Genomic DNA, 22,457 nt, shown 5'->3' with positions numbered 1-22,457 from the left:
TCTTCAGCTCTGCACGTACACAGTGCATGCGAATTCCCTGTAGCTAGCCAGAGTCACTGTAGTAGCATTGGAGTGCGGTTTAGGCCCCGATTAGTTCAAAGAAACTTTTCGAAAAATATCACATCGAATATTTGGATATCTAAATGAAATATTAAATATACATGAGCATTAAAACTAATTACACAATTATGCGTGAAATTATGAGACGAATCTTTTAAGCCTAATTAGAACGTGATTAGTCATAAGTGCTACAGTAACCAACATGTACTAATGACGAATTTATTAGACTCAAAAGATTCGCCTCGCGGTTTCCAGGCAGAATATGAAATTTGTTTTGTGATTAGAGTATGTTTAATACTTTAAATGGGTGTTAAAAACTTGATTTGATGTTTTTGTAAAATCTTTTTGCAAACTAAACAGGGCCTTATTAGCTAATTGTAGTACTTCGTTTATCATTTGTACGTCCCTTTTTAGTAAGGGGATGTTATTGTTTATTATTCGAGACGGATGATTTATATAAGCTACCAAATATGATACCACACTGATATAAGGTTTGATGTTACGCTGACAATAACTGATACTCGTATAATACCAGTTGATAACAGAACGGTATTAATTACTCATATTTAATTGCTACCAGCTGAAATTAAGATAGTATCGACTAATACACTATTGGTTATACTTAATATTGGTAGTATTTATAAAAAAATAATAACTTAAATGATCATGGATGGCTGTGCGACAGGTCACATATGAAGCTACTTAGTATGTTTTGATGGAATTAAGAGTGTCCCATTACAATCGGTAAAAGACGAAAACCATCTATTTCTTATAGCAAGGTGAATAGAAGGGATAACTGCTAGCTCTAAAATTTTTCTACAATATGAGACGAGAGATGTCTAATCCTACCCGTACTAGCAAGCTGTGCTGTACGCTGTACGCTTTGTACGTGCCAGTGTTGCTCGTATCGTACTCTACGTACGTACGTACGCACCGCACGCACAGCAGCAGCCAGAGACAGCAGGCATGCATGCATGACCGACCGGGACCGATGGCGACGACACATAAATTATTCCCGGAAGAAAAAGTTACCGCGCGGCCACATTCTGTTACCATTTTACGCCACTTGTTTCACCGCGAGGCCCGGAGCCAGCCGGCCATGCCCTCCCATTGGCCATCCCCAGGAGCGGGGGATGCTTGACACTATGACAGCTAGCTAGCCGGCCGGTCCGTGCGTTTCCTTCCCTCTGCGCGCGCGTCGCCCGGTGGTCGCGCTTCCCGATGGGCCTGCGTGACGTCGCGTCGTCTCTCTCGTCGCGGCGCCGCGCGCCATCCCGACCAAATCATGGCCTAATCACGCGAGAAGCCGCCCACCCCCGCTCCTCCCGGCAACCCAAGAAGGCCGACCGGCTCGGCTCCCTCCCATCTATCGATCGATCAAAGGGAGTGAAGACGTTCGAGACAATTCCCGATCATTCAAGGGCGTTTTCGTACGAATGTTATGGTTTTTTTATTTGACGGGGTTTCTTTTTAATATATGTTTTATTATTCAATAAATTAATTTTTAAGGAGAAATACAATATGGTTAAAGCAGATAAAACAAATCGGATGAAATGTTGATAATGTATATATTTTTTAAAATAATATGAACGGATAAACGCTAAATAAAAATATCGGAGATGGTAATTATTTTTGATTTTTTCTTACATACATACTCGTAAATAATTTAATTTCAAATTCTATTAGAATAAACATGATTGATTTTTTTATAAACCGAGCGTTGTTTTTTTACCTATGCTATCGATTCTAACTGTCTGTGTGACCTTTACTTGTGTATATAATTACTAGTCGCCTCCGAAAGCCACCTCTGCCTTTTTCCCTCCGTCCCAACCTCGCAGCTGCTGCTCCATGTTACATGCTGCCCTCTCCTTCTCTTCCCTTTACGTGTTACCTTCCTCGCTCCAACCTGGTACCAAACAAGCAAACAACTTCCTCGCCATCGCCATCATCGAAGGTCTGGTCATGGAGGAGAGCTAGCTAGCTGGATCGAGTAGCTAGGCAGCTGGAGTTAATTTCTCTCTTAAGTTGGCTGGGGGTGATTTCTTGATCGGGTCATGGCGCTGGAGGCCGTGGTGTTCTCGGAAGGATACTACTTCGGATGCGGCGGCGCCATGGCGGCGGAGGCGGCTGCAGGAGGGGCTTGGAGCTGGAGCCACGGGTATGGTGGTGGCGTGGAACAGGGGAAAGGGGTGATGGAGCTAATGGTGGACGACGGGGCGAACGCCTACTGGGACGCCGCGGCCGGCGGCGCGAGCTCTTCCACGGTGATGGCCGTCCCGGGGTTTGAGGAGCCGGACGGCGGTTCGTCCGTCATCGCTGACGCAGCGCTGCCACCGCCACCAGAGCACGGCGGTGCTGCTGCCGGACAGGTCGGCGCCTCGGCGGCGGCGCCGGCTGCAGGCAGGAGGAAGCGGCGCAGGGCGAGGACCGTCAAGAACAAGGAGGAGGTGGAGAGCCAGCGCATGACCCACATCGCCGTCGAGCGCAACCGCCGGAAGCAGATGAACGAGTACCTCGCCGTGCTCCGCTCCCTCATGCCGGCGTCCTACGTGCAAAGGGTATGCACTTGCTGAGCTAGCTAGCTAGAACTTACTATTGCTCAGCCATTGATGATCTTGCGAAACTAATCCAACAATTTAAGCTGTAAATTCTCGTGTGGGTAGGGCGACCAGGCGTCCATAATTGGCGGAGCAATCAACTATGTCAAGGAGATGGAGCAGCTGCTCCAATCCCTGGAGGCGCAGAGACACGCCCGCTGTGCACGCACATACGACGTCGCCGCCGACGCTGCAGCAGCCGGCGTCGACGCCGACGCCGCCTCGGCCGCAGCCGCGTTGCCTTTCGCGGGCTTCTTCACCTTCCCGCAGTACTGCATGAGCGTCACGAGCACCACCGCCAGAGCAGCAGCAGCAGCAGCAGCAGCAGCAGAAAACGGCAATGCCGATGACGACGACGGCGACGCGTCGGGGTCGAAGCCGTCGACCGTGGCGGACATCGAGGTGACGATGGTGGAGAGCCACGCCAACCTGAAGGTGCTGTCCCGGCGGCGGCCGAGGCAGCTGCTGAGGATGGTGGCCGGGCTGCAGGGCCACCGCCTCGCCGTGCTGCACCTCAACGTCGCCAGCGCCGGCCACATGGCTCTCTACTCTCTTAGCCTCAAGGTACGTATAGTCACGTATGCGTACGTGCGTACACGTATATATCTACTTCTCTTCTTGCTCAGAGTCCATTTTAGCAGCAGCAGAAAGCTACGAGTAGCTAGCTAGCTAGATAGCCTCGTTTTCCGTGAAGAAATTGTCCGGGACGACGCCTCCAAACTCTCCTCATTCTGATCAGTGTCCATGGCTGCTTCGTTCACCTAGAGTACCGAGCACACGTAGCAGAAGGAAAACAACAAACTATTCCATTTCTGATGACCTAAACGCATGCATGCATGCATGGCTGCTGGTGTGGTTGCTGCAGGTGGAGGACGACTGCCAGCTCTCGTCGGTGGATGACATCGCGGCGGCGGTCCACGAGATCGTCGAGACGGTCGAGCAAGAGCAGCAGCAGCAGCTGAGCTGTAGCTAGAGCTAGATCGAGAAGCTTTTTCTTGGACCAGGAAAAAAGAACATTAGCAGTGCCATCAATTAATGCAGCCGTGTAACACGCGTGCCACTTCCAATTCTTCAAGAACTATTTTGCACTGCATGCATGCATATATATATATATATATATATATATATATATATATATATATATATATATATATATATATATATATATATATATGCTGTACTGTCTAGCCAGCTACCCACCATTCCGTAGTTTTCACGTTCGTCACTTCAACTCATGGATCCTGATGTAGAAACACATGTACGTACATACTGCCTACGTGTTCGTGAAATGCTGCAATGCAGGGCCAGCCAGCTGCTCTGCTGGTGAAAGTGTGTTCGAAACGGGAGCTACTTACTGCCCTTCGTACGCCTGATGGCACGGCGTTACCGGCGTAGAATACGTACGTGTTTCGATCTGTTGGAACCTCGATTGCATTATTATTAAGACATATTACTACTTTGAAACAGAAGAATTTGAAGAAATTTCAGATCGACCAAACTAAACTGTATAGAATTTCTATAAAATTCTTACAATTGAAATGAGCTGTGAGTGTGAAAAACACGGTGAATAACCATCTGGTTTAAGGAATTACTAGGCATCACTGCTACAGCGGTGGAGCCAGCGTTTAAACCTAAGGGGCTGAAACTTTAAAATCCTTAAAAGGATTTTATTTTAACCACAAAATTATCTGTAGCTTTTTGTCTGTTCTGTAAAAAATATCATGCATAGCTCCATGCTACTAGGTACAATCATCAAATGTGGTTTACAGAGATTCTTCACATGGAAGTAGTGTTATGAGCAGGGATGGTAGTAGACCAAAATTCTTCGGATTCTTTCACAACCCTACCTAACACTACAAATGTTTTAGTCCAAAATCTATAAAATTTTGGATTCATTACAATTCCTAAGACTTTTCGGCATCACAATTGTGTTCATTGTCCGTTTGCAACAACCTTCTAGAATGCACTGGGAATTCAGCCTAGGAATAGGATAACCGATGCAAATAAATTTTTCCGCATCATGACATCCCCGAGAATCGCTCATACACACTACGAGATCTTCTACTTCCTCTGTTTTGGGGAATTGTGGGTTCACAGAGATGATATTGTTTTCAGAAACTTGTCTCCATCACTCCCACGAATCTTTGCTCGATGAATGGAAGATGTGACGCCATGGGTAGAAAGACTTCAACTGGAAAATTATCTATCTTCCTCTCTTCTGGTAACCTATAAATCCTATAAATCTTGTCACATCCATTTTTAGCTTTTATTTATGCTTATAAATAAAAAATTAAATTTCTAACTTTAAATTTAGAGTTAATTTTAAGGTTTATTTTATTGTAGCTTATTTTTTAGTTTTGGGTTTTTAAATCACTATAGACACGTATATAAAAATTTTATCCATAAATTATTTTTCATTGTAAATATGCCATTTGTCCTTTTCTTTTAAAATGTGAAAAGTTCACCCCCGGTATCTTCTTCACTCCCTAAGCAATTAAAATTTAGATGGGGGAAGCTCTCCTCCGGTGAAAAAAAAAAACCTTGACTTCTGCTCATTGGCTTGGCTTCATAAAACAAGCCTTTCTGGCAAACAGCAACTATGCAGAATTGCAGATTACATTACAGATTTGATTATCAGAATTTCGATGTGTTTGCTTAGGATTGGAGGAGGGTTAACTTGAACCAGAGCTAGCTAGCTGCCTGTCAGCTAAAGCATGGCTGACCAACCTTTTTTCCCTGCGAGAAGTACAGGAGGAGCCGTTTTGGGTGGAAGAGAGCATGGGAGCTGAGAGCTGAGCAGAGCAGGAGGGAGGGGGAGCGACGCCTACTGAACGCCGGAAAGTGAGGTGACGGCGAGGGCCGGAGATGATAGGAAAAGACGCGCTGCTCGTGTCGTCCCATGCTGCTGCTATTTGACCCTTGGGAAAAAAGATTCTACTACTGTAGTACGTAGGACATGGCACCCTTTCCCTCTACACACAATTTCCACCCTTTCCCTCTACGCACAACTTTTCCCTCTTCTGTCTAGGCATGATTGATCCAATGCCATGAACTGACCGCTGAGATGATCCGTCTCTCCCAAGAGGAGTATATATTTTATCTGGCGATTAGACCAATCTCACAGGGCTGGTAGGGCACATGTGCTGCAGTTTGAATTGACCTCGGTTAACAGAGTTTGCTTGAGATGCCACACCATTAGTAATTAGGAGCAAGGGTTTATTCGGTTTAAAGGATTTTTAAAGGAATTTAGCAGGAATCGAAACTTTAGGATTTTTTCCTGCAAATATCATTCGTTTCACAGGAATGGACCCTAGCCAATTCCTTAGGATTGTGTTATGGTGAGTTAATTTCAAAGGATTCTTAGCATGAGGTAAATTTCCTTTGGATTGGAGTTGCCATGACACTTTAATCCTTTACTTTTCCTATTCCTATGATTTTGCAATCCTATGAAACAAATAAGCCCTTAAGTATTGATCGAGGTTGTTCGGATGATATTTTTTTTAGTTTGCTTCAATTTGCCACGCCTCATGTTAGTAGATAAGGTTGAGTGAGTTAGCCATATGTTTAGTTCCTAGCTATACAAGTGATGGATTTTTTCCCCTCCATTTCAATGATCCTATATTCCTATGTGTCAAGAGCAAAAATAAACGATAAGTTGTTAAGTTATGATCTAAATTTATTTTGATATTGGGATAAGTTTTTTTTAAATAAAACGAATGATCACCTAAATGGCTATACGTCTAACAATAAATCGAGTGAGAGCGAGTACATATATAGTTCTTCTCACATACAGTATATCCTTAATTATCCCAACATTACTCAGGCCGACATGTTTGCAAAAAAAAACGTTCATAATAGGTAGTACTACTATCGTTAAAGATCACTCTTATATTTACTTAGAGGGGGAGCTTGGTTACTGAAACCGGTCTCATTCGGAACTGAAAATTGTACTAATCAAGTAGCAGTATAATAGAGAGTATTAGCACCAGTACTACTTATACATGGTACCAAAAAGAAAACTTGCTTCAAATATACTAATAGGGACTAGAGGTAGTAGCCCGTGTCCAAAATTTCATTCTAACAGCGCTCATGCAGCTATTCAATAAATCATCGGAGAGTTTAGAGGTAACATGTAGCTTTAGAAAAACCTACTACTACGTACTAGACATTTCACCATATAGTGACAAACAGACAAGTTGCCTGACAGCTTTCTCAATAAATCATCGGATGTTTCCAAGCTTAGACTAATAAGTTAGCCCTACATGCCTTAGTACCCTAAGGCTACGTGTATGGTTATATATTTGAAGTATTAAATATGGTCTAATTATAAAACAAATTTTAGATTCCGTCTGAAACCGCGAGACGAATCTTTTAAGTCTAATTAATCCGTCATTAGCACATGTTGGTTACTATAACACTTATGGCTAATCACATCCTAATGAGGCTCAAAATATTCATCTCACGATTTTCTCCATAACTGTATAATTAGTTTTAATATTCATGTATATTTAATGTTTATTTATATGTCTAAATATTTGATGTGATGTTTTTAGAAAAAGTTTTTAAAACTAAATAGGCCTAATTCTATTCATCTGCTAGCTGGCTGAAAGGGAATCACTCGAACTCTTGAAGTAGGCCCGAAACATTCAGGAATAACTTCACCAGAAAGGAATATTCCTGTATATACAGTATGTCGGACGATGTATACGTCTCTTAAACCTACTGGTACAGCAGTAGAATGATCATACAAACCTGACATCAGGGTATTTGGTACAAGCTACTGAAGTCTGTAAAACAGTACTACTGAGCTCACTCATATGTATTCATTGGCATGTTGCCGAAAGAACAGATCGACATGTACACAGATCAGAAAATAGATCTAACTTGGCCATCAGACAGCGCAAAAAAAGAATACAGCTTAACGTATGTGCAGTTTCGTACATAGTATTCCTAATTAAAACAAAAATTTCTCGACGAAAGAGGGCTGAGACTATTATTAGAGCAAGTTCAAAGTTAAATAGTATAGCCAACTAATAACTCGTCAATCTAATAACCAATTCATACAATAGTTACCTACAAAATATTAATACATGGTCTCATATGTTATACACATACAGTGTCTTCGAGCCCGTGCTGTATTTAGCTACTCCCTCTGTCCAAAAAAAATAAATTCTCCGGTTTCCGTGTCCAACGTTTGAGTATCTGTCTTATTTGAAAAATTTTTAAGAAATTAGAAAAAAATTAGTCACACGTAAAATACTATTCATGATTTATCATCTAATAAAAACAAAAATATCAATCGCAAAAAAATTTGAATAAGACGAAGAGTCAAAAATTAAAGGTAAAAAGTAAAAAAAATGGTTTATTTTAGGATGGAGGGAGTACAAATTAGTAGCCCATTCTCTTCTCTTTATTCTTATCTCTTTAAAATATATTTATAACTGACTTATAGTATATTATTGTACCTGCTCTTGGTATACGGTGAAATAGGACAGGGTCAACCAATAGCTGGATTCTTTAAAATGTTTTAGTAAGGGGGGACAAGATATTCAGGCAACATGTCGGCAGCAGAGCAATAATTCCAGTGGCAAATTCGATTATTGATTGGATGTGATGTTTAATCATGCATGTCGAAAGCAGTTTTATGAACGTGCTTCACACTTAATTTGTCTGAAAAGAGTAAGTACCTGTTTTACCTTTAATTGGCAGAATGTTGTTTCCTTGAGACTTGCTACGTTACTGTCCATCTGAAGAGCATTTTCACGTTAGTTCGCAGGTTCTTGATGTCCATCTGAAGAGAAGACTTATTTGGATGACATAAAGTGTCTCCTTAGGTGAACTTTAGATTCTGAGAAGCAACTGCTTGATAGTCAGCTTCTGAGAATCTGTAAAAACTCCTAAACCTAGTTTCTCCAGCATCGAGATTCTTAGTTTATTTTCTAGAACTTGTAACTACAGATTCTCAGAAGTTGTGAACCGTTTGGGGAAACTTCTTCCCGCTGCAGCTTTTAGGAAAAGTTGTTTCTGCCAAAAGCTTCCCCAAATAGGCCCAAAAATTGTAGGTACAGCCGTAGGGAGAATCCTATTACCTCATTTTCATATTGTAAGACTTTTTAACCTTATCTAAATTTATCAATTGATGAATGTATGTAATTTATATATATGTCTATATTCATTAGCATTCGTATGAATCTAGGTAAGGCTAGAAAGTCTTATATTGTGAAACGAAGGAAGTAACTATAGGTTCTAAGGAAAATTATCTACAAACCCCTGGTACAAGACGATACAATTTGGAGGGGCACATGATGTGGGCATGGTAGAGATTTCAGATTTGGAAAGCAGGAATTCCACAGATGAAATGCAGATGTACCTGATTTCTAGGAAAAAAGACCATCTAGGTACCATTACAGTAAACTGGAGTCTGATGAAAAGCAGACATACAGCTGTCTATTTCAAAAGAAAATACCGCAAGTTCCCTTAAATCATATGACACAGAAGCACGAGAGTAATACAAATATACAATATCAATCTGCATCACATAACTCAGTCCCCATCAGAAATCAAATTTGGTATGCGCTTGCACGATTTCTTATCTAAACAATCTTAACAAACTGTTAAAATTAGTAAACAAGACAATAGGTGTGCCAGATGAAATGCAAATGTATCTATCTTAGGTGCAATTTAGAGGTTCAGGAAGAAAGAACAATGGCCGCCTCTACTTACCTCCGGCGACTCAACAGACAGCGCTTCGGCATTGCTCTCAGCACCCGCACGGGCCCCGGTCGCCGGCCGGCATGTTCCCCCGCCGCCGTTTCCCGCGGCGGCCCACGGCTTACCTCGCTGCGAGAGAGCGAGACCAGAAGGATCCAGCCGACCTCTTAAGCAGTCAAGCCGGAGGTAAGCCGCTGATTCCAGGCCGCCGGTTCCACCGGAAAACTGGTGCGCTCTGGCGCGCATTCCAGGCCGCCGCCGGCGTGGCGCGGCGATCGCGGCGGCGGTTTAGCCGGCGATTCAGGCGGGCACCGCTGGATTGAAACTGAGCGGGCTGGATCGCGATCCCTGATGGGCTTCACAGCAACCGTCCGATCATGTTCAAACGGCTCAGATCGAGTCCGAGTTGAGCACGCCACCATCCACACATGCGAACTCCTCTCCGGGTCGTCGTCTCCTCCTCCCCGTCCCCAATCCAATCGAGCTTCTCTTCTCCAATCTCCAATCGCTCCATCCATCCATGGCGACTCTCACCATGCAGCCGATCGGCCCCCTACCGTCTACGCAGGAAGGCTCAAGGCAAGTAAATTTCTCGCTCCACTTTGTTTGCACTCGCTGAGATTGAGAGCAAGGACAAGATGGAGTAAAAAAACTAGGTTTCGCTGATTTGTTTGTGATTTGATCTTGCTGGGGCAGGGAGGAGAAGCCTGCGGAAGATGGTGCCGATTTGGGTGACATCGACTCGGGGCAAGTGGTTCTGCCCATCTGATTCATTGCAGTGTAGTCTTGGCTGCTAATAATTAGTTGATGGATTTGCTGCTGTGTTTGTGATTCTGCGCAGGTGGGTTGTCCTTGGGAAATCGGATATCGTCTCGGCGGATTTGGCAGCTCGCAGCCTGCGATCATCTCCAAAGGCGATTCCCTCATGGTACAGAAGCAAAGCGTGCTGTTGTTTCCTTCTTATTTTATATATTTTATATGAGGTTTTGAGTTTTAACTCTCTTTTTTTTGGTGTTCTTCCAGGGCGCGCTGGGTGATTGGAGGTGTGCTGCACACAGTGGTGCCATTCTACGAGAGAGTCCGGTATATTGAAGGTATACACGCCTTTGTCACTCTGATAATCTTCCACCTTTATCTAGAGAAAATAAGTTTGTAATGTCGAATGGAAGCCAATCATTGTGGATTTTGTGAAAATTGCTATCAATTAGTCATCCAGAAACCATTGTGCAAATCATAAATTGCTGCTGATTTAGTTACAATGTATTCGTGTTTGCTGTAAGTTGAGAGAGTTTTATTGCTGTTGTTTCATGTTTGGTTGTTCACAGATGAGACAGCTCGAAATCTGGAGACTGCTGTAGAGGTTGTGGAGCATGTAGCTGAGGTCACAGAGAAACTAGCTTCTAACGTGGCTGGCAAATTTCCTGAGAATGGGTGTCTGCATAAAGCAGTGGAGAAGATTGAGTACATAGCTGAGGTAGTGGATGAAGATGCAGAGAAGGTTGAGGTCATTGTTGACAATGTGGGTTTCCATGCTCCTCCCTGTTTTTTCTTCTCAAGATTGATCATATACCTTTTTTTTTCCATATATGATGGACATGGTCATTTGAGATTGAGAATATTGTGTAAATGCAAACTAACATTTGGATATGCTGCATTTTAGATTGGTAATCCTAAAGATAAGCGGGTAGAGTGCAACTCTAATTGGCAACTGTGAACACCAGTCTTCAAGTGCCGTTATATTTCTATAGTAACCACATGTATCGAGAATAGATCTACTCAACTTTCTTTTGGAGAGAAAATAGCCTGTACCTTCATTGTGTACTACCTTTTATTCTTTTAGGGGGTGATTGTTTGGGTGTTCAGTAGAAAAAGCCAAATAACATATTTGCAAACGAACAATAATTTCTGAATAAAAATTTTATATACATATTATTAGCGATCTAAAAGCCAAGGCTAAAAAATAAATTTCGGTGAAAAAAACCCCAAAATCAACTAAATTTAAGGTTGGAAATTCAAACTTTGGCTTATAAGCATAATCGCAAGCGAAAATATGGGGGTGTACCAAATAGTGTTTAGACTGATGAGACTTGATTTTAATAGTTGTTTTTGATAAGGAACTGAGGATTGTTTCGATATTTCTATTTTCTGCTACAAAAATTATGACAAATTGTACGTTAAATGATTTGCTTAATAGGTAAATCTTTCTTGTATTATTGAAGGTTTACCATAGTTCCTCTTCAAAACATTTTGTTGACATCACGTCTAATTTTGTAATAATTTTACTGAACCATACAGTTTGCATGGAATCTAGGAATAATTTCCTTATATTGTAAAAGAGTCTAGTGTGCAGCCTTGTTGTGGCATTACACCTAATAGAAAACGTGAGATACCCACTGATCTTTATAGTAAATGCAGAGGAAAAAAGAATTCATACAGGTATGTGGGATTGTGGGGTGTCCTTATCTCATTGCTGTACTTTGCGTGAAATTGCTGAGATTTTGGGTTTCGGCATTGTTTTGGAAGTAGCGTGAAAGACAACTAAGATGAAGCTATTAACATTTTATTGTTCGTCCCGCTATTACAGATTGACAAGTTCAGCGACAAGGTTGATGCTGAAGTAGAACCTGTCATCAAGGAGCTTCAGAAGGAATTCAAGATTCAGCATCCAATGGTGGAGTAAATGTGCATGCATGATCAACATCCGTATGTAGATGGAAGTGCTCCCAGCTCCCCATATTGTATATAGCATTACCATGTCATTTTCTCTATCTTCTGATTTTGAGTGACTGGTTGTACATATGCGTGCCTTTCTGTATGAATGCACCATGCTTGTAGCGAGGCACGGTTTTGTTGTGCCTGGTGCTCGAAATTGACGCAGAGAGGTACTAGCATTCGGTGTGGTACAAAATAGAATGATTGGTACTGTAATTGGTGATAATACGTTCTACGTAGAGCTTGTAATGCTGTCAGCTATACTATCTAGGTCTCGTGTATTACCTCTGTTTCAGGTTAAGATGTTGTCTTTTCCTAAATTTACGTGATACTAATGAATATGGATGTATAAAACATATATGGTTCAGTGATTAATTAAATAAACCAAAATCTTATAATCTAAAACGTTAACGGTGAAAGTGTTGATTATAGAGTTGGAGAACTGCTCGACTCGCTTGTGTGTACCCATCACGAAAACTCTGTCAATAGATTAGTACATAATTAATTAATTATTAGTTATAAAAAATATAAAATAAATTAATATGATTTTAAAATAACTTTTTTATAGAAATGTTTTATAAAAAATACACCGTTTAGCAGTTTGGGAAGCGTGCGTGTAGGAAAAGAGGTAATATGTGTTATTAGTAGTGACCGTCGAACACGGCCTGCTTATATAAGTTGGCTGGGGGTGATTTCTTGATCGGGTCATGGCGCTGGAGGCCGTGGTGTTCTCGGAAGGATACTACTTCGGATGCGGCGGCGCCATGGCGGCGGAGGCGGCTGCAGGAGGGGCTTGGAGCTGGAGCCACGGGTATGGTGGTGGCGTGGAACAGGGGAAGGGGGTGATGGAGCTAATGGTGGACGACGGGGCGAACGCCTACTGGGACGCCGTCCAATCCGAGTATACAAGGACATACACAGTGGAGAACACTCGGAGGATTATATTCTCAGCATGCCACATAAGAGGGATTCTAACGGCTTATCCAAATTTTATCATCCATATTGTTATTTAGACGACCATTCAAAATAGATTCTTTATTCATATCATGTATCAATTTAATAGAACATTTATATTATATTATTTATAGCATATGTTTTATTAATATTTTACAACCACCTCCCCTCATATTGATATTGATCTCTTCTCTTGTGATTAGATGTTAAAATATAGATGGACGAGAGAGAATATCCATATTTGGAGTTTCTCTTTCTAATATGGATAATGCTCTATTTTTGGATAGTCTCCTTTTTTCTCTTGCATCATCTATTTTCATGATGGATAATAGGATAAATGATCTGCTAGATTTGCTCTATTTTCATGATGGATAATAGGATAAATGATCTGCTAGATTTGCTCTAAGAGCAGGTACAATAGTAGGCTATAAGCCAATTATAATTATATTTTAAAGAGATAAGGGAGGAGAGAGAATGGAGGTGGGCTACTAATTTGTAGCCAGCTGCATACAGCCTCCAAGACAAAATGTGTGTATGACATATGAGACCATGTATTGATATTTTGTAGCTAACTATTGTATGTATTAGCTATTAGATTGACTATAGATGAATTAGAGCCGGTAGTTGGCTATACTATTGAACTTCTCTAAGGTGAGCTCCTCCTCTGACCTCTCCCCTCTCTTGTTCGGTTCTTCCTATTCTTGTGTTTCCGCTGTTATTCTTGCGAGAACCGGGAAAACACGAAGGATTGTGGTTCTGAGTGTGCAATTCCTACGCTAATTGTGTACAATCTGTGAATTGATATGTTTTTTTCTGATACCATTCTCCATTTGTTTACATTTTCTAAAAATAATTCTTCGTTTTGTGCAGTCCAACCTGGCCGAGCTCCTCGCCGCCGACGGCAACAACTTCGGCGAGCAAGCGCAAGGAAACGTCAGTACAGAGGGAGATCGGAGCAGCCCTTGAGAGAGAAGCTCGTGGATCGTGTTGGACTATGAGTACGACGTCGCGATCGATGTACGTCCAAGGCTATCAGACTAACACGCAGAATCCATCCAAATCCAAGGCCATCAACCAAGATCAGGGTCAGAGTCGAGACCAAGAACAATAACCAGAACCAAATATTTTTTAGCGTTGTTTGCTCTTTTTTCTCCTTTTTTACAGCTCTCTTCTTCCTCTCCTTTTCACCCTAATTTTTACTTGTAACACCGCCCCATTTTATCAATGAAATGGCAATAAGATAGTCTCCTCTACCTTACTATTAAGAAAAAATCCAGAGCCATCGCTGGAACAACGTACAGGGCCCCCGCAGGGGGGAATTTAACTATTTGGCACTATTAGAAATGGTATCTCTCCAAATACCATCTTTATAATAGCTCTTACACATTTGCCATTGGAGAGATAAACTTTCTTAATAATTTACCACTATTGCACACGTGCCGTGGCAACTCGTATCGCCAGCGTGGACGAGGACGTAAAATATCTGTTTTACCCTTTATGGGCCCCACAAGGTAGTGGCTCATCTATGGGGCAGTGGCTAGCAGCAAGCGCACGGTGTTCCTCCTCCGGTCCTCCCCACGAGGCTTCACTGGCCGGAGTTCGTGGCCACCGAGAGCAGCTGCTGCCCCTGGTCGGTGCCGCTGGGTTTGTACATGCGAGTGGAGACGCGGGGAGTTCAAGGAGATGCAGCAACAAGATCATCGGGGCGCAAGCGTTCATGAGCGCCGCGGTGAACTTGTCGGCGCCGCCGGTGGACGATGCGGGGCACGGTATGCACACGACAAGCACGCCCGCGAGCAACTTCGTGGAGAACACCGACGGCACGGCCTCCGGAATGACGCCGCACACGCACCTCATGATACAAGGTGTGCACACGTAGCCGCTGCTCCATCATGGACATCATCATGGACATCATCGCCGGTCTTGACACCGCTTTGAAGGACGGCGTCGATGTGCTGTCCTTCTCCATCGGCGCCACCTCCAGCATACAGTTCAACTACGACCCTATCGCCATCGCGGGCTTCAAGGCCATGGAGCATGGCATCGTCGTAATCTGCGTCACTGGCAATGCCGGCCCGGAGCACGGCACGGTCGGCAACGGTGCGCGCGCCACTGCTTTCCTCCCGACGCATGTGCTCTCGCCTCGCCATCGCTTTCCCCCGTCCAGCGCGCCTGCTGCTGGCCTGCCATAGCCCTGGCCAGCGGCGGCGCCCCACCCCTCCCTAGTCAGCTGCCCCGTCGCCGGTGAAAAAGAGGATGAGCCACTTTCATGTGGGGCCGACAAAGGGTAAAACAGATATTTGCATCCTCATCCACGCTGCCGATACGAGTTGGCACGCCACGTGTGCAATAATAGCAAATTATTTAGAAAGTTTATCTCTCTAATGACAAATGTATAAGGACTATTATAAAGATGATATTTTGAGAGGTGCTATTTCTAACCGTGGCAAATAGTTAAATTTCCCCATCGCAGGTTCCAGGGAGGCAGTTTGGGATTTTTTCAGTGGTGGATAACCCCCGCGCGACCGCGAGGCGAGAGCCCAAGCCGCGGCTGCTTCAGATATTCCACCGTGCCGCGCGCCAGCGCCGCCATCGCGATGGCTCTTCCCCTCGTCCGCCTCCCCTCGCTTCCCGCGCGCCAGCCGCCGCTCCTCCCCAAGCTCTCAGTCCCACCTCACGGCGGCCCCGTCTCGCTCGCCGCCACCTGCTGTTCATTCCGTAGCCGCGCCGCTTTCCCCGCCTGTTCCGCGAGCGCCTCGGTGGCCGCGGGGCAGCAGCCGGCGGCGGAGGCGGTGGAGGAGCCCGAGGGGCCGAGGACGCGGCTCATCGCGCAGAACATCCCCTGGGACTGCACGGCGGACGACATGCGCGCGCTCTTCGGGAAGCACGGCTCCGTCGTCGATGTCGAGGTACTCGTGCTTGGTTTGTTTCCGTCGCCTTATCCTTATCCGCTTCAGAGAAAATGAATGAGCGGCGCATTTTGCAGTAGCAGTAACTTGCAGTGAGCGACGCAATACAGAGCAGAAAATGGCATGGATTGGCGAAAGAAGCCAAATGCGTTTAGCTCGTCGATCTGAACACCATGCTCCATTTGCCTGCAAGAACAGCCAGTTTAGACTTTACAATATTGTCCACTTTCAAAATTGGCTCTGCTCAAGTAGGAGCAAAGGTACCTGAAATGGTTCTACCGAAGTAAATGATGCGTTCCTTGCCATTTACCAATGCCAGCCTACTCTCAAAGGGTGAACTGAAGACTCTTGAGCCCTTTTTGCCATTTATGTACTGTCCAAAAGGAATGCCGTAACAATCTAGCACAAATATTGGGTAAAAGAATTGGGATTCGTAGTAGTCCAATGCAAACTGCTGTATTTGCAGCTTTTTCTAAATGGAAGCTGTATATTGCAGCTTCATTTCCGTGTTTTAAGCCTTGCATGTGGACTTCAGGAGGAAGCTCAGCTGGCTGTGATGCATTTGAAAATGGATCTTTCTCCATTAATTACTGATACATCTCATTATTAGTAATTAGTTTTGTTACTTGCTTTTCTAGCTCTCGATGTACAATTCAAGCAGAAACAGAGGATTGGCGTTTGTAACCATGGGTTCAGAAGAGGAGGCTCTTTCAGCACTCAACAATCTAAATTCTACTGTAAGATCTAGATTGTTATGAAAGGAATGTCTATCTGTAGACATACTCTTAACTTAATTTCCATCTAACTGTCTTTTTACTCATTTGCTCTTGTAGACTCTAAATGATAGAACAATTAAGGTAGATTTTGCTAGATCGAGAAAGAAGCGGCCTGTTGTGCCATCAGCTCCCATGCCAAAGCACAGTGTGTTTGTGGGTAATCTGACTTGGAGAGTGAGATCTCGGCATCTTCGTGAATTATTTGCGTCAAACCCAGGTTTGCAATCAGTTGAAGTTATCTTCCATACCACAAGTCCGAGGCGATCTGCTGGTTATGGATTTGTTTCCTTTTCTTCAAAAGAGGCAGCAGAGGCTGCTATATCGACCTTCAATGGCACAGTAAGTATTTTCAAATGTAGCATAGAATATTGTACAAGTTTTGGTTTAATGTCCGAATTCTAGTTCATAATGTTCATTCATGAGCTTTGATGTTGTTTCTGACCTGTGAAATATATCACAGAAATTGATGGGAAGATCCATTAACGTGATGTTTAAAGATGACAATGCCAAAAAGAATAAATCTGCTGAACCAAAGGAAGAGGATCTAAAGTCAGAATTATCTGAGCAGAGTGATAGCTAAGCATCGATTGTTATGGGAAAACACAAAGAGAAATTAAATGATTGAGGGTTGCTTAACCGGCATTTTCTCAGTAATTACTCTACCTCAGTTCATAATCTTGCTAGTCTTAAAGTAAATTTTCAGTCTTAATAACAACATAGGTATCTTCTGATAAATGGAGCATGTCTTTTTATTTATTTCAATGATGAACTATGTTTTTTTTTTCTGCCGAGTTGCATTGCTTACTGCTTAGGTTTTGTGAACATAAAAGTCTACCTTCATTTCATAATTTCACTATGGTGTTTCTCATGAATCGTTACTTTAGGTTTTAGCAAGTGTTTGTGCCATTTTGAGAAGTTAAGGTATCAGTTAGTCAATTACTTATATAACATTGTCACTGTGATTGTTGATATGATTGAATGTAGAGAGTTTAGGCATGATTGACTTAACTATGATTGTTTAAACCTACTGACCGTACTGAATTATTATCCAACCCTATGTGCTAATGGTGACAATTCTTTTTTCACAAGGTCTCCTAGCTGCTGGTCAATTTTGCTCATTCAACGCCTTGTGAGTTCTATATTACTGCATTGTTTATGCTGTCCACTCGATATGGATAACATAAAGGCATGCGCAGGTCAGTTCTACGCGACGAGTACAAAATATATGTAAACCTTTGTTGACACCCAAGCTAATTAATTGTAGATAGAGATAATTCTCAACAATCTCGTACGTAACCTGACGGATTTGGCCATAATTTGTCTATGGCGAAATGTTTGGTGCAAGTGTATAAATCACCGGCCTTTGCTATTATTGTTTTCACTTTATACATGGCTTCGTTTTTATGTGACTGGAAGGTCTGTCAAGTTACCTTGGCTTTCAGATGAGTGCTAGTAGCAGTAAATTGCATGCTATACTGTGCAGTGCAGAGCCGCTAAGATTCTTCAGTGACCAAACGGACTACTGAATTAAGGCCTTGTTCAGTTACTAATTTTTTTTTTCAAAAACATTGCATCAAATCTTTGAACACCTAAATAAAGTATTAAACATAGATAAACCAAAAAACTAATTGTACAGTTACGGAAGAAATCTTGAGACGAATCTTTCGAGCCTAATTAATACATGATTAGTCATAAGTGCTACAGTAACCAACATATGCTAATGACGGATTAATTAGGCTCAAAAAATTCGTCTCGCGGTTTCCAGTCTAGCCGTGAAATTCTTTTTTTTATTTGTATCCGAAAACCCCTTCCGACATCCAGTCAAATATTTGATATGACACTTCTTCCAAAATTTTTTACAAACTAAACGGCGCCTAATTATCTAGGATTGTTCCTTCTCCGTCACGGTCTGACAAAACAATCTCAGGGCAATACTCTCTCAATTGTGAAACAACTTTTTTAGATTAAAAAAATATTTAAGAGAAGTGTCACGTCAAATATTTGACCGGATGTTGAAAGGGGTTTTCAGACACAAATGAAAAAACAAATTTCATGGCTAGCCTAGAAACCGTGAGACGAATCTTTTGAGCCTAATTAATCCGTTATTAGCACATGTTGGTTACTGTAGCGCTTATGGCTAATCATGTACTAATTAGGCTCAAAAGATTTGTCTCAAGATTTCTTTCATAACTGTGCGATTAGTTTTTTGGTTCATCTATGTTTAATGCTTTATTTAGATGTCAAAAATTCGATGTGATGTGATGTTTTTGAAAAAAAATTTTACGACTAAACAAGGCCTGAACTGTGCTCGATGTGCCGTTTGAGAGAGAACGTCAACGAATATACTGCTCCTTTATTTTTTGAAGAATCAATTATTGTGCGGTCTTCAGTCCCCATCTGTCTACCCTGGCTCAGAAATTTTCCTCTATAGTATTCTGATAAGCATATTGGTTGTTCTAAAAACAATCGTAAACTTGTTGATTGTGAATGTGATGCAGATATTTAGGTCAATTTATTTAAGAGGATTTATGTTCGAAAGATACGCTGAACCCCTCCTTAATCTGGACCTAGTCGACTCGCGAAGTGCAAAACAGTCCGTGTTATCCATTTCGCTGCGTTTACCTTGACGGAGTGGAGCTGTAACGCTAAACGCACGAGCAAACGTGTACGGAACTCCTTTGGTCAATCCTGGATTATACATATGAAACTCTTCCTTTTTTTCAATCGTCTCGTCTTTTCGCTCCCCCTTATACTTGTAATTTAAAATTTAAATTTTAATCTTAATTTTAGAGTTGATTCTAAAGGATTTTTATAATAGTTTATTTTTAAACTTAGCTTTTAAGTCGTTAGAATACCTATATAAAATTTTATTTATAAATTATTTTTTATTTATAAATATACCGTTTGGTTTTATAACTGAACGAAAGATCGTTCCCCCATCAGTCGCCGTCATTTTCACACCGGTGATTCCGTACTCTTTTGGCCGGCAGACCAAAAGTTAGTGGATTAGTGTACACTTTCATGTTGAAAATGCCGTGCCCCGTGCTAAAATACAGTTAACGCCTAAGAACACAAGAAAACAGCGGCAATCTCAATAAGAGCATACCACCCCATCTTTACGTTTCTTTTCTCGTACTTACAAGCTAAAATTTAATTTAAATTTTTAAATTTAAACTAGAAATTGATCTTAGATTTTTCATCGAAGTTTATTTTCTAGTGCTGTCTTTTAGACCGCCAAAAATATATATGTAAAAGTTGTATTCATAAAAAAACCAAACAATCACCCATGCCTCTAAACTCTAGTGCTGTTGTGCTATTGGTATACGAATCATATGGTGTTGTAAGATATAGATGTGGATCAACAATTTATTTTTAGGTTATTAAAAATTATGTTAAACTATTTTCTATTCGATAAATATCTTTGTATTTGTATACCATACTCCATCTATTTTTATTTGATATTGTTGACCTACCATGTCTTATTCAAGTTTATATAATTATTAGTTATCTTTTCACCATTTATTTTATTATCATAGTAACTTTAAGAATGATTCACAATTTTATATATTTACACAAAAATTTTAAATAAGATGACCGGTGATAAAAGTTTAACTACGTAAATAGAAAACCAAAGGACATATGTTATATTTTCACACATAATAGCTACGTATAATTAATAAAATTTTTAAATTAATCCTGATTCAACAGTAAGCTATGGAGTACTATTTTTACTACCTTAAAAGAGAAAGTTTCTAACATGGGCTTTTTTACCATCCTTGAAAAGTATCTCAAGGTACCTAAAATTAATTTTAGTATAAATTTTTGATGCATTTTACACTCAAAAGTATCAAAAGTATGATACCTTTATTAGGTTGCGAATGCGCTGCCATCCTTGCTCACCGCCAGTCACTTTGGCGGCAGTGCGACCAAACAGGACGGGCTTCTCGCCGCCGATCCTTCCGTGCCGTGCCACCCCACTCGCGGTACCCTCATCGCCCGCGGTTTCTTCCCTTCCTCGCGGAAGCCACCATTCCATCCGCCACGCTTCAAGCAACCGCTCACCTCCCCAACCCCCACCACCGCTCTCACCAACCAACACCCCCCAATCGGAAGCCATCACCCCCCGGGCCGGGCGCCTCCTCCTGCTGCTGCTGCTGACGACGCGCGGTGCTGGTGTTGGTGGCGGGGGGTGGATGCCGCGGCGGACGGCAAGCAGCGCCGCGGCCAGGGCGAAAGACGCGTCCGGCGGCGGCGGCGGCGGTGGCGGAATGGAGTGGGACCTGGAGCGGGAGATGCTGCTTATGGCGGCCGGCGGCGAACACCTGAAGCAGCAGCCGTCGCGGCGACCGTTCGCCGCCGACCTGCTCCAGAACTGCGACCTGCCCCCTCCCGCGAAGCTCTTCGGCCCGCTCCCCACTCTGCAAAGGTAGCAGGCGCGTCCCCGTCTCCTACACTTACAATTGCGTGGAATTCGGCATTGCTTAGAGCGGCGGCGCAATTTTTTTGTAATTGGTGTGGAGGTTGGAGAACGCGGCGGTGGGGACGACCACGGATCGGAAGAGCGGTGACGGCGACGGCGGCGGCGGCGACCGCCTTATGCGAGCGCTGCTGCTGTCGCAGTCGCGGGCGCGGGAGGCGGAGGAGAAGCTGGCGGCGGCGGGGGCGAGCAACGGCGAGCTGTCGGCGCTGCTGGTGCGGGACTCGGTGCTGCTGTCGGCGCACCGCCGGTGGGTGATGATGCTGGAGGCCGAGAACTCCACGCTCAGAGGAGGAGCAGCTGGAGTCAACCGCTCGGCCGTGAAAGGCGACGGCAAGGAGGAGGAGGAGGAGGGGGACAGCGCCCGGCGCGGGATCGCCGCGTGGTGGCTCGCGCTCGCCGTCTGCGTCGGCATTGCTGGCGTCGGCCTCGCCATTGGCAAGCTCCTCCTCTGAAAACTAACTTGTAAAGGGAATACTTCTTTTCACATTTTGCGAAGGGAAAACTGCACATTGGATGATCAAATGTCAGGTATTTCCATGCGATTTCGTTATGCTACGAAAATACTTAGCAAAAATGCTGCTAGCATCTGGATTCTGGAACATGTCGATGATTAGGAATCACTTGTAAATGAACAGAGGGGAAGGTTAGTAGATTGTGGCTGGTTGTGGCGTTTGTGTAGATAGGATTATTATCAAGCAAAATTGGCATCATTTCTGCTATTTCTAGAGAGAAGCTTGGAAGATGGGAGAACGGGCTGGAACTGGATGATGCCGTATCCATCGATGCACGCTACCACGATTGCTTGCAGTATACGCTTCTGAAGTAGGAGTATCTTAGTTTGGGCAATCGGAAGTCATCAAGGGAATATTCAAGTAGATTATCTGCTTATCTTGATCCAGTCATCCTGGTACCGTGAGCAATACATACATCTTAGCATTGCTGTTTTGAGTTCCAAATTAACCCAAGCAAATTGTAGCATTGCTATTATGGACTCAGCATGGTTATTCACATTAGGACTATTATGCCTATGCTGATACGATGTGTGTATTGATAGCGAGGTGTTGACTAGTCTATACGATGTAATCATAATATGTTTTACTCCTCCTGTTTCAAATTTATGCAATTTTAGGTTATTTAATATAGAGATTATACTTACAAAGAAAAACTTTGGTGCTCTTTAATAAAAGGAAAATGAATGGAGGTGATAGAATAGATGAGGGTAAGGCCCTGTTTAGTTTAAAAAACTTTTTTCAAAAAT

At 42.9% G+C, this 22,457-nt stretch overlaps 4 protein-coding genes and 1 long non-coding RNA gene across 5 annotated transcripts; 4 read left to right on the top strand and 1 right to left on the bottom strand.

The window, feature by feature from the left end:
• Positions 1-1,910: 1,910 nt before the first annotated feature.
• LOC102703514 (transcription factor bHLH94) lies at positions 1,911-3,726 on the top strand. The gene is made up of 3 exons (XM_006660165.3): positions 1,911-2,618; positions 2,724-3,221; positions 3,523-3,726. The coding sequence occupies exons 1-3, from the start codon at positions 2,115-2,117 to the stop codon at positions 3,628-3,630; spliced, it is 1,110 nt and encodes a 369-aa protein (XP_006660228.1). The 5' UTR covers positions 1,911-2,114; the 3' UTR covers positions 3,631-3,726.
• Positions 3,727-7,597: 3,871 nt separating this feature from the next.
• On the bottom strand, positions 7,598-9,648 carry LOC107304688. The gene is made up of 3 exons (XR_001550766.2): positions 9,381-9,648; positions 8,354-8,448; positions 7,598-7,859 (listed from the first exon to the last, which is right to left on the bottom strand). It is a non-coding gene; the product is annotated as an uncharacterized LOC107304688 (long non-coding RNA).
• A 170-nt stretch (positions 9,649-9,818) lies between these two features.
• On the top strand, positions 9,819-12,381 carry LOC102716059. The gene is made up of 6 exons (XM_015839963.2): positions 9,819-9,947; positions 10,065-10,115; positions 10,210-10,296; positions 10,392-10,462; positions 10,694-10,887; positions 11,953-12,381. Exons 1-6 carry the CDS (start codon positions 9,889-9,891, stop codon positions 12,046-12,048), a joined length of 558 nt encoding a protein of 185 aa, XP_015695449.1. The 5' UTR covers positions 9,819-9,888; the 3' UTR covers positions 12,049-12,381.
• A 3,171-nt stretch (positions 12,382-15,552) lies between these two features.
• Positions 15,553-18,202, top strand: LOC102703238 (RNA-binding protein CP33, chloroplastic). Its single transcript, XM_006660164.3, has 5 exons — positions 15,553-15,943; positions 16,582-16,680; positions 16,777-17,058; positions 17,180-17,369; positions 17,809-18,202. The coding sequence occupies exons 1-4, from the start codon at positions 15,632-15,634 to the stop codon at positions 17,297-17,299; spliced, it is 813 nt and encodes a 270-aa protein (XP_006660227.2). The 5' UTR covers positions 15,553-15,631; the 3' UTR covers positions 17,300-17,369; positions 17,809-18,202.
• A 2,438-nt stretch (positions 18,203-20,640) lies between these two features.
• LOC121055165 lies at positions 20,641-22,338 on the top strand. The gene is made up of 2 exons (XM_040526954.1): positions 20,641-21,145; positions 21,240-22,338. Exons 1-2 carry the CDS (start codon positions 20,913-20,915, stop codon positions 21,649-21,651), a joined length of 645 nt encoding a protein of 214 aa, XP_040382888.1. The 5' UTR covers positions 20,641-20,912; the 3' UTR covers positions 21,652-22,338.
• Positions 22,339-22,457: the final 119 nt, after the last annotated feature.

Source organism: Oryza brachyantha, chromosome 8, assembly GCF_000231095.2.
Source record: "Oryza brachyantha chromosome 8, ObraRS2, whole genome shotgun sequence".
NCBI classification, from domain to species: domain Eukaryota; kingdom Viridiplantae; phylum Streptophyta; class Magnoliopsida; order Poales; family Poaceae; genus Oryza; species Oryza brachyantha.
This window is presented reverse-complemented; position numbering and strand designations above follow the sequence as displayed.

What these genes read in the sequence shown, in the direction of transcription:
- LOC102703514 (XM_006660165.3), top strand. Translation starts at nt 2,115, where the DNA reads ATGGCGCTGGAGGCCGTGGTGTTCTCGGAAGGATACTACTTCGGATGC. An exon ending in CGGCGTCCTACGTGCAAAGG is followed by an intron (nt 2,619 to 2,723) that starts GTATGCACTTGC and finishes TCGTGTGGGTAG; the next exon opens with GGCGACCAGGCGTCCATAAT. An exon ending in TCTACTCTCTTAGCCTCAAG is followed by an intron (nt 3,222 to 3,522) that starts GTACGTATAGTC and finishes TGGTTGCTGCAG; the next exon opens with GTGGAGGACGACTGCCAGCT.
- LOC102716059 (XM_015839963.2), top strand. Translation starts at nt 9,889, where the DNA reads ATGGCGACTCTCACCATGCAGCCGATCGGCCCCCTACCGTCTACGCAG. An exon ending in TCTACGCAGGAAGGCTCAAG is followed by an intron (nt 9,948 to 10,064) that starts GCAAGTAAATTT and finishes TTGCTGGGGCAG; the next exon opens with GGAGGAGAAGCCTGCGGAAG. An exon ending in TTGAGGTCATTGTTGACAAT is followed by an intron (nt 10,888 to 11,952) that starts GTGGGTTTCCAT and finishes CCGCTATTACAG; the next exon opens with ATTGACAAGTTCAGCGACAA.
- LOC102703238 (XM_006660164.3), top strand. Translation starts at nt 15,632, where the DNA reads ATGGCTCTTCCCCTCGTCCGCCTCCCCTCGCTTCCCGCGCGCCAGCCG. An exon ending in GCTCCGTCGTCGATGTCGAG is followed by an intron (nt 15,944 to 16,581) that starts GTACTCGTGCTT and finishes TTGCTTTTCTAG; the next exon opens with CTCTCGATGTACAATTCAAG. An exon ending in TATCGACCTTCAATGGCACA is followed by an intron (nt 17,059 to 17,179) that starts GTAAGTATTTTC and finishes AATATATCACAG; the next exon opens with AAATTGATGGGAAGATCCAT.
- LOC121055165 (XM_040526954.1), top strand. Translation starts at nt 20,913, where the DNA reads ATGCCGCGGCGGACGGCAAGCAGCGCCGCGGCCAGGGCGAAAGACGCG. An exon ending in CCGCTCCCCACTCTGCAAAG is followed by an intron (nt 21,146 to 21,239) that starts GTAGCAGGCGCG and finishes ATTGGTGTGGAG; the next exon opens with GTTGGAGAACGCGGCGGTGG.